The 10,939-nt window shown below is 35.7% G+C and overlaps 1 protein-coding gene across 2 annotated transcripts; it reads right to left on the bottom strand.

The window, feature by feature from the left end:
- Positions 1-2,021: 2,021 nt before the first annotated feature.
- On the bottom strand, positions 2,022-10,667 carry LOC147398017 (DHHA1 domain protein). Of its 2 annotated transcripts, none has more exons than XM_086447130.1 (7): positions 10,177-10,667; positions 9,963-10,061; positions 8,081-8,408; positions 6,661-6,795; positions 5,540-5,622; positions 2,788-2,893; positions 2,022-2,481 (listed from the first exon to the last, which is right to left on the bottom strand). In XM_086447130.1, the coding sequence occupies exons 1-7, from the start codon at positions 10,467-10,469 to the stop codon at positions 2,404-2,406; spliced, it is 1,122 nt and encodes a 373-aa protein (XP_086303256.1). In that variant the 5' UTR covers positions 10,470-10,667; the 3' UTR covers positions 2,022-2,403. The 2 variants fall into 2 exon arrangements, with proteins under 2 accessions (XP_086303256.1, XP_086303257.1); XM_086447131.1 differs by having other exon boundaries at positions 10,215-10,667.
- Between the last annotated feature and the right edge of the window lie 272 nt (positions 10,668-10,939).

Genomic DNA, 10,939 nt, shown 5'->3' with positions numbered 1-10,939 from the left:
TATGTCGGTTCGGTTCTAATTTGACTTCAATCCGAACCAAGTTGCACCTCTACTTCTAAACATTATATTTGGAGTTGCTATTGACACCGCAACTTTTACTTATTACACCCTAATTATTTAAAAAAAAAATGGTAAGATGAGCCACATTGAGAATAAGTAATAAGTAAAAGTTAGGGTGCCAATAGAATCTCTCTCTCTCTCTCTCTCTATCAATTTTTTTTAGATTTTTAATTATTAAATTTAGGATTTTATATGAACAACTGTTGAAGTTGTTCCAATGTGTTATAACTTGTAACACTTTGTTTTGTTTGGAATAATAATTTAAACCAAACTTTTGTAATGTTTGAATGGTTTGTTTTAGTCTTTGATTAGGGTGTGATAAATAATTAAAAATAATTGGAGTGTAATAAGTAAAAGTTAGGGTGTCAATAGTAATTATCTATATTATATTTATATTTAGATGTTTAAATAAATTTTTTATTATTATAAAGTGGCTTAGTAGATGCCATGGTTTTTAAACTCGTCCAAGACCGAGACATATAGCCCAAGTTAATTTGGTATCGGAGTTGAATGAGACTAACTCACAAAGTATTTTGAGACGACCGCGTATCATGAGATTAGCGAGTCGTCTCGAACGATAATTTTCAATATCTCGAGCGATACAAACGAAACAACGTAAAAAATAATTAACTCACGAGTTAAATGAGATGTATTGGACAAGATTTTGAAAATCTCATCCGAGTTAACTGAGACAAACGAGTTAAAGCCTTAACCCTCTATTCTTTCACCCTCAAATTGATTTATATATATATATATAATTTTTTTTTTAATTCATTTTTTAATAAGAATCATTTATGAATTTTTTTAAAATTTTTAAATGATTAAAAATCATTGTGTCAATGTCGAATGAGACGAGACATATGTTCGAGTCAACTCTGTGTTAGAGCTAACGAGATGAGACAAGATACTGAGTTTAAAAACCATGGTAGATGCTCAGTCAAGAAATCTATATTTTTAGGAAAATGTTGGAGTGACACTAAAATCAATAACAATTCACACATTGCTGACGTGGATGTGTATGGAACCATAGATATTTTTCATCGAGATATGAGATAAAAATAGTTGTGGACTTACATGCCAACAATGTGTGAATTGAAGTCAATTTCTATGTTACTCCAGCAAGAATCATACTTTCATATAGATAACAATCATTTAAATAATAAAAAAATTAATTATTTTATATCAAAAACATAAAACCTAATTGATTCATATTTTCAAAATATTGGACCACCCAAATTGGATATTTGCTATATTAATTGAAGAATAATGTTGAAGTGGCCAAATGCTAGAATCTCATATCGCAATTCTTGACGTGAAAGTGTATGGAAATCATAGATGCTTTTCATCAAGATGGGAGTGAAAAAGCATCTATGGTTCCTATCCACTTTCATATCAAGAAGTGCGATATGAGATTCTAGCTTGAAGTCACTCCAACACGACTAACACACCCCCATTTGTCTCGAGATTCAATTGTTGAGAGAGTTACAGGAGTGAGAACTTATGTCTAAACTCATTAAACGTAAAACAAACAAACAATAGATAACTCAAAACTCACGGACCTAGCATATGTAAAGAATCATAGGTTCTTTCGGGATAAGCAACTGCAAATGGCAGGTTGGTCAGGTCGGTTGTGTATCCTGAGGGAAGGACTCTACGGTTCTTTACCCGTGCCACATCAGTGAGTTTTTGAGTCACCCTGCCAAGTTGCGTAACAAAACCAGCACTCAAAATAAGATTTCCCACAAAGCTTGGGATTGGTTCTCATATAAGAAATGTGAGACTACCTTTCATTTTTTAATCTCTTTGTTAAATCGTGCTTTGTGGGTTTGTGTCGTCAAGGCATCGAGATTAGATCAGTTTGAGCTCTCAGTGATGACCCGAAATCAAACAAGGCATAAGAGTTGGCTGCCATCTGAATCTTAAAATGGGTTTAGATTTAACCCCACTCAAATACTTAGAAATTACCTAAAATCTAAATATGGCGCTTTCAACAATATATTATAACACTGTTATAGACACCAATCACCTGAACAAACTCTGCCTTCACCTGCTTATCGATCAAAAAAAGGGAAACAAAAAGTGTTTCTATTGTTCTAACATAAAAATTCTAACTATAAGTTACAATATGCCAGCTTCCATGGAAATTCAGCAATCATGCTACAGCCCCGGGAATGCCAACAATGCAAGCATTTTGCTTGAAATGAACTAGTTCAATCCCGAACATGGAATCAGTAGTGTGTCAGTGGGCTGGGGCCGGACTTCGCTTTTGATAAATTTTCAGGTGATTCAGCCCGATCATACAACTCAAATTCAGGCCATTGAGCCCGCATCGACACCTTTGATTTAAACCTTCCAATTCTCGAATTTGGCAGAACTTAACATGAAGGAACTGGCCTTTCGATGCCCACCCCCTCCGAATTCCTGCATGGCAATTTCCAAACGCACTGTAAAATTCTACAAACCTTATCTGATAGAGTGCAATTTTGGAAATTGACATTTGGGAGACCCACTGAGACCATACATTCCCATTGGTTCACGTGTATTGAAGGACACCAAAAAATTACGAAAATGTCATTGTTATGCACGTTGGGATGCCCTCCAATACACATGGAACAATAGGAATGTATGGTCTACTAAATGTCTTCTCCAAAATCGCACTCAGGCTGATATATTCTTTGTTAAAGTCAGGAACACATCTCATAAACCTAACAGGAAAGAAGAACAAACCTGAGAGATAGGTGTTGTATCTACTGAGTCCACACTCCTAAGACTTATTTTCAGTAACTGTTTGTTTTCTAGCTCAGATACCCAGTAGACAACAGCTCCAATGCCCCTAAGAAGGCACATACATCAAGTAAGTGGAAGGCAAGTAACATGGGGGTATGAATCATCTCAACAAGTAGTCAAAATAAGAGAGAGTGATTATAAGATATCCTAGATTAACTACAACAACAAAGCCTAATCCCAAAGATTTGGGGTTGGCTAAATGGATCTTGCTCCTCCATTCCACTATAGATATAGGCAAATCTTTTGATATTTTATTAAAAGTGAGTTCATAACTGCTTTCACCATCTCCATCCATGTTCTTTTGGGCCATCTTCTTGCTCTTTTAGGATCTTCAATTTAAATATTTCTTCTAACTGACATTGTAACCGGCCTTTGTTGAACATGCCCAAACTATATCCCTCGACGTTCTCTTAGTTTATCGCCTATTGGAGCTACTTCTACATTTTCCCGAATGCATTCATTTTTAATTTTGTCTTTCACCCTTCCATGTCAACCACCGTCACAAAATTCTTTGAAACTTGTCGAGAATTTGGAAAAATTAACTGAAGAGATAAATTGACAAATTAATCAAACGAAAAAAGTGACAATTGAACAGATAATTTTTTTTTTTTTTTTTTTTTTTTTGGGGGGGGGGGGGGGGGGGAGTCGATTATATCCCAAATTCATAAGAATTGTCCCCCCAGCCAAATCCAAACTTCATTACCATGATCTCAACATCCTCTTTTTTGTGCTTATCGTGGGTATCCCCACCCTTCAAATGAGACTGATACCATGGTCACACGCACCACCCCCACGGAAAGTCCTACATGCAACTGGTTGAGTGGAGGGTCAACTGGACCCTGGAGGGTGGCTCCAAGGAATTCATTGCTTCGTGGAGTTTCGAACACTTGACCTACCCTTCCTGAGGAGCTTATCAAGACCCAGCTTGCCACTAGACCAATCCCTAGGGGTTCAACTAATTAACAAGATGATTCTTAACCGCCCAACACTCTCCATAAAAGCATACTTGGTTTTACTACCATCCTATAAAAGATTCCATTTAATTTGATTGGTATGCATCTGTCACATATTAAGTGAAGTACACCTCCACTTTAACCACCCAGCTCTGATTCTTGGGCAACATCTTCCTCAATCCCTCAATCCTTATGACACAAATTGCATAGCAGTACACCATAGTGAGTCAATTTTAGGCACAACATGTTAAAATGAGGAACCTCAATCATATTTTTGGACCCTCAATTACCACCAAGAATGCCTCTAGGGTATAAACACAGTTAATCATTAATAAGTTATGCAACACAAAAACTAAGAGAAAGTTCAGTTCAAGAAACCAAAAGGTCACTGAAATTCAAAGAAGATTTAGACCAATAATTCAAAGAAATATTGTTTTGGAACTTTCCAACCAATGTTCAGTTGTCAATAGAAGGGAAATGTTAAGGAGGCTGGAGGCCCATACATTAGAACTGGGTGACAAAAGTGGAGATGTGCTCATGGAGAGCTGTGTAAGGGATGAACACCAACCAAAATGTAAGGAAAATTTTATAAGATGGCAATAGAACTGCCCGTGCTTTATGAAGCACATTATTTGGCAATCAAGAAACTCATTTACAAGATCATAATGCGTTTCAAAGCTATAGAAGTCTGAGAGCTCAATAAAGTAGTGATTGATGATAGCACCACCGGCAAGAAGGAACTGCAAATTGAAGGGTCTAAAGAGTAACTTCAATGCCAAAAGACCACATATTTAGGAAGTAAGAAAAGATTTGAAGATTCTTGTCTTTTTGGGAAGAAATGGTTATAGATAGAATGAATGAAGGACTAGGAACCATACTACAAACCTCAAACAATTAGAACAAGGGCTATGATGATGACTGTCCAAATGAAAATAATATTCTGCACTAGCCAATCACATTAAATTCCCACAGATGATTACTTCTAGTAAAACAGACCTCAAACGCCTTGAATCTGAAGGGCCAGAAACTTCGGATCACAATTCAATGATCTTAAAAATAATTTCCATTGGAGTTAAATCAGAAAAGAAAAGGTCGAAACTATAAAGAAGGGTGTATGGATGAGCACCTCCTTATCAATCAAAAGTGGAGAACTGGTTTAAGAGAATGAATTCGGTAACAGAAAACCCAAAATGGCTTTACCCCTTATAAGTAATTGGTAAGCAATTATGTTAATGTCCTGAAATGGGATGAAAGTGCTCAGGTATACCCTAATTATCCTTCTAGAAAACAACAGATGTCTGCAGCAAGTTCAAACTCCATATTGTGCAACACACTTACTGACAGACTTCCAAGGTACTCATTGGGCAGACTCCAAGTCTTGCAACCACATAGCAGTCAAAATTGAAAACATGAAGAGGGGGTGAAGGCCACATTCAATGAGACCCATCTAGGAGACTTCTAAGGCCATAAAAGACCCAAGCATCCGATCCCAGACATCTGGGTCGCTATACCATTGGTTTATCATCCTAACAGTCTACAGTGAAGTTATGGTAGATTTTTACATTGAATAAAGAATCGGCATGGAGAGTTGAAGAAAACCTATGAAGATGGATAGATAATCATGAAATATGGGGGCTATAATGGCAGTTTGGTTTCCAAAAAATAAGGATAGCTTACAACATAAGTAAATAAAATGTAAACAGAAGGTTGAAAAACATGAAAAGAAATAGGTACTGCACCTCAAACCTAGGTTACGGCTCTTATTAGCCAACTGGTGTCCAAGCTCACTCCTTAATTCTGAAACAGAGTCCGCGTCAACAGCCTATGAACAAAGATTGACAGAAAAAGAAAGGGTCATATCTAGAATCAAATGACCTATCAAAAATTGGTTTGCATGAGGGTGGGATATATCGATAAAATGCTAAAAAGAGAGATTTGGTTTTGACCCTTCACATATGTATATTTAAAAAGAACTATTCAAAATAACCACCACACCCTTATCACACCTCAAATTACATAAAAGACCATTTCACCAAATAGCTCAACATTGGATTCATATCAAACCATCTCAACAGGTCTCAAAGGTTTTAAGCCTAATAGTTAATGGTGTGAGAGATAGTCCCACATTGCCTGGGTATCATGACCTTGGGCTATATATAAACCTGGGGCAATCCTCACCTTACAAGCCGGTTTTGTGAGGATGAGGTAGGCCCATGGGCTTCTACATGGTATCAAAGTGGGTAACCAAAGGGATGTAGGAGACACGTTACACGCGAGGGGGAGTGTGAGCGATAGTCCCACAATGCCTAGGTATCAAGACCTTGGGCTATATATAAACTTGGGGCAATCCTAACCTTACAAGCAGGTTTTGTAAGGATGAGTTAGGCCCATGAGTTTCTACATGGTATCAGAGCGGGTAACCATAGGGATGTAGGAGACACGTTACACGTGAGGGGGAGTGTAAGAGAAAGTCCCACATTGTCTAGGTATGACCTTGGGCTACATATAAACCGAGGGCAATCCTCACCTTACAAGCTGGTTTTGTGAGGATGAGTTAGGCCCATGGGCTTCTACAAATGGAAGCATCCAGTTGTGGTGATTATGTGCCAAAAGTACAGAGTTATGGCACTCCATAAGAACTGTTGATGTCCTAAAGAGTGTACGTGCTATGGACAAGAATTACCACAACATAATCAAAATACATAAAACTAGAAAGATCAAACAACTTCAAGCCTTGTTCTTTTTTTCGAAGGCTAGATTTCGAGGCATCTATATCAATATTTTGAACACAAGATTTTTTAATTAATTTATTACGGCTATAAGCAGTTGTGGAGAACCAAATATGGGAAAATGCAGATACCAGGCAATGTCCGAATGGTCCACCCCCCAGTGCAATTTCATATGACTGCTCAAGAACTTCATCTATTAATTTTTGCTTATATGATAAGCTCTCCATGCCTTGATTGATGACGGACTGAGGATCTATCGCCAATAACTGCGCAAATTTATGAAATTCCACTCAGTAACAAGCAATGGAAAAATCACAAAAATATATGCATATGCTTGAGTTATTGGTTAAACAGTGATAGTTTTTGTTGAGTACAACAGTCAAGTAAGCTAAAAATTGTGAAGTTGTGTTAGAAAAAATATAAATAATTAGACAAAATGTAAAAATATAATATGTACACAACATTTAGAAAACCTCCCCCAAGAAATTATGATATCCTTACAAAAAAGGTTTATAAGATGATATCAATTATCAAGCACCATAAACCAGTGCTGGAACCACCACCAGTGTAAGAACTACATGTTTGCAGATGCTATTGGCTCAAAGAAATGACCAAAAGATCAAATAGAGCATCAAATTCAAACTAGACATTAACTCAACATAAGAATATCTAGACATATAAGTTTATTTTTTCTTTTTTTTAAACAAAGAAATGTAACCACAACAAGAGTGATCCCCAAAGTTCAAAGCGGCCTTAAAAAATACCAACCCCTTTGGAACATTTGTCACCGTCACTTTGGTTGATGTATGGACATTCCATAGCATTCCTTTTTTATTTGTCCTCTTCCATTAAGTGGCCAGGGTGAAAACGACCCTACATGTTGTTAATCCCATGCTCCGAAGGATCCCAATGAGAGAGCATGTGGGAATAACATATTTTGACTGAGCAACTGATACGCCAAGTAAGAAGCCTCACATGCATGAAATTTTTAAATAAATAATATAAGGTCTATAAATATTTAATATTGAAAATATAAAACATATGAGTCAACCCATATTTCCAAACTTCAAATTTCAAGCCCACATAATCGAATTCAAGTTTTATTCTCCTACGTTAACAATAATATATATAATATGCATTTTATATATAATAAGGAAACACTATTTAATATTTCAATAATTTAAAGTTTTTGCTATAAATAACTATTTTATATTTATGCAAAAGTATCACTAAATATTATTTTTTCAACAACTTTCTTTGTATTGTACTAGATACTATAAAAAATCATTAATGATAAAATCAATCCAACAACTTTCTTTGCATATATTCATATTCAAATTTATCTATAAATGTTCCAATATTTTACATGCAAACAATGGCAAAGAAATAGAAGAAGAGAAGAAAGAAAAGAAGAAGAAAACAGAAGAGGTCCAAAATGAGTTTACATAGTTGAGAACACACTTATCATACCATATTTTATACTACTAATCACAACTATTCAGATGATAATGAAACCATAAAACATCAAAGAGGTCTAAAATGAATGCCTACCTGATCAAATAAAGTGGGATTTGATCTAATGTTGAATTCAGTATTTAAATCTTTCATCCCACTACTGAAAGCTTTGCTCTGTGGAAGACACCACCTCCACAGGTCACCATCTTCAATATATTTAAACAGCTTATTCACCTTTTCAAGTTTATTCCCAGGAACCAACTCTCCCCCAAAACCTCTCTCCAAGAACTTTTTCTTAAAGTAGTCATAAGCAATGGTGGCCCCACTCCTCTCAATATCTATTATCTTTATCACATTTTCATCAGCTGAAGTGTTCGCACTAAACATCTCAAGTGCAGTCTTGTGATGGTCTAAAACGATAACACTGGAAACCAATCAATCAATCAAAGTAATTAGAACAATAAACCATGCAGTTAATATTGCCACTTGAACTAAAGCTCTTTATGCATGCACATCCAAAAAGCCCACGATTTGCAGGAAAGGAAATTCACTTAAGACACTTGAGATAACAAACCAAACAAGGAATATGTCTTTGCTGGGCTTAAACCCATAGCTCGGTTGGTTTGACACATTGCAAAGCAAGTTTGAGGTTGTGGGTTCAAGTCCAGCTTACCTATTAAAAAAATGGAATATGTCTTTGCTTTCAGTATTCCCAAGGCAATATTTCTCATGTCAGTCGTTAGTCTTACACTCAACACTACAATTTTCTTTATCAAAAATAGATATCATGATCCTTTTAAGTAACTAGCCTTATGGATGTTAAGTTAATCCTTCTTAAATATACAAAAATACAAAATAAGATTTGATTGGTAATTTCCAGACTATGATACAATCATATGGAAATTATCATAATTTTCAACAATACCCTTCTTTACTTTCAAAGTTTAGGAATAACCCTTGATCAAAATTAAGAAACGCAGTGTTTCAGCATTCTAGTCAAATCAAGGTGTTACTCTTTTCTTTTAACATTAACGTTATGATTAGTGATAGAATTTAAGTTCCACATACTTTGAGAACCATAGTCTTTATTTTTATTTTTTTGATAGATAAAATATCATTTCATTAAGACAGTCGAGATGACCGATGCAAAGAAATAATACAAGGAGGCACAATTAAGGGGACACAACTCAACAAACTTGGTCCCACCTTCCAAGAAAGTCTTCAAAAAAGAACCCCCTAAACTCCTTAAAGGCCTTATACCAAAAAAACAGCAAGTTCAAAATTGACATAACAATGTTGTCTAATGTCTCGCTTTTTCCTTCAAATGTGCGATTACACCATAGTCTTTATCACCAAAACTGAGTTCTAATAAAGATAGACATATAGTATACTACTGAATCAGTGAGAGAGAGCTAAAGCACTTGCAAATACTAACAATGTAAATGTAAATCTTTTTTCTCTTTTTCTTTATTGGTACAATGAGAAATGCTCTTCCTATTACACAAATCAAATGTTCAATTTTATCCAGGAAAACCCATCTCTTTTTGGACAATGTATTTTTCACTGAAAACAAGCCAATGAGAGGTAAATTTTGTCAACCAGAAAATTTATGAAGTTTGGAAACTTGTGGATGGATGGGCATTAATGATTGATTTCTTGTATTAGAGGGGTGTTGCCAAAAATAATAATAATAATAATAATTTTGATCGGATTTTTTAAAAATTAAAAAATCCATTGTTGTTAATGAGGGGCGAATTTCACCTAGCAGAAAATTCCTAAAGTTTGGAAACATGTGGATGAGCGGGTATGAATGAATAATTTGGTGTTGCCAAAAAAACAATAACTTTGATTGATTTTTTCAACAACAAAAAAAAAAACCCCATTGTTGTTGTGCATCCAGAGAGTCCCAAAATTTCTCAAAAGTTAAAAAAATAATTGCTAAAAAAGGGAAAAGAGATGTTAAAGCATACTAACAAACCTCCGAACATGAGAAGAGATTTTCCCAACAAAACCAGAAGGACCCACAAAATCAAGGAGATAAACTTCATCTATGTCATCTAAAGGAAGATCTTCAGGCCTGTGAAGGAGAACAAAACAACAATTTCAGTCTCTTAGAATATTTAAGCAGCACAAGAGATAGAAACAGAAATAGAGAGAGAGAGAGAGAGAGAGAGAGAGAGAGAGAGAGAGACTTGATGGGATCGTAGACTGTGTTGGGGAAGAAGAGTACTGGATGAGAGGTGGCAGAGAAGTAGAGATGAGCGGCAAAGGCAGCAAAGGCACCATCGGGGCAAGGGTAATGATACAGTACTGCTGATGCTAGTTTCTTCTTCTTCGAATATTCCATGGAAGTGTTGATGAAAGCTTGGTTCCTTCGATTTTGGGTGAAATTGGAGAGAATTGGTTTGTTTTGTAAAACCCTAAGAAGGTGATGGCAGTTTACGGTTGTAACTCTCCTAAGTCCCAGAAACGGTTCAGGTATCATTCCTTCCTTCCTTCATCCTTGTTCCTTGTAGACAAAGGTTTTGTGAAGTTGGGTGAGTAATCCAAATTCGAATCCAAAATCTTTATATGCATTAATAACTTATCAGATATCTAATAATTTTCGATTCAAATTCGAATAATAATATCAAAAAGTCGAACAGAAGTACAGAACACAGCCTTTTAACTCAACTCAGATTTATGTGATTGACTGATAAAATTGATCCGTCCATTGTCTTCAACTGTGTCTATTTATTTTTTTAGAGTTGCTATTGCCACACCAATTTTCACTGCAATTCTTTGGTGATTTATATAAGAATTGGTGTGGCATTAATAAAAGTTAGTGTGGAAATAGTAGCTCTCTTATTTTTTTCCTCGAACATCTCGATTTTAGACCATGGTTTTTAAACTCTGTATTTCGTCTCGTCTCATCCAGGCTCGATACCGAGTCATCTCGGATGAGTTTTTCGATAC

The sequence above is a fragment of the Akebia trifoliata genome, chromosome 7, assembly GCF_017979445.1.
Source record: "Akebia trifoliata isolate Shusen 1 chromosome 7, ASM1797944v1, whole genome shotgun sequence".
In the NCBI taxonomy this organism is placed as follows: Eukaryota; Viridiplantae; Streptophyta; class Magnoliopsida; order Ranunculales; family Lardizabalaceae; genus Akebia; species Akebia trifoliata.
This window is presented reverse-complemented; position numbering and strand designations above follow the sequence as displayed.

Bases quoted from the DNA above. Each gene is read 5' to 3' on its own strand.
- LOC147398017 (XM_086447130.1), bottom strand. From the start codon at position 10,469: ATGATACCTGAACCGTTTCTGGGACTTAGGAGAGTTACAACCGTAAAC. The intron at 8,409-9,962 runs GTTTGTTAGTAT...ATTGGTTTCCAG, and splicing joins ATCTCTTCTCATGTTCGGAG to TGTTATCGTTTTAGACCATC. The intron at 2,894-5,539 runs GTGCAGTACCTA...GTGCCTTCTTAG, and splicing joins AGCCGTAACCTAGGTTTGAG to GGGCATTGGAGCTGTTGTCT.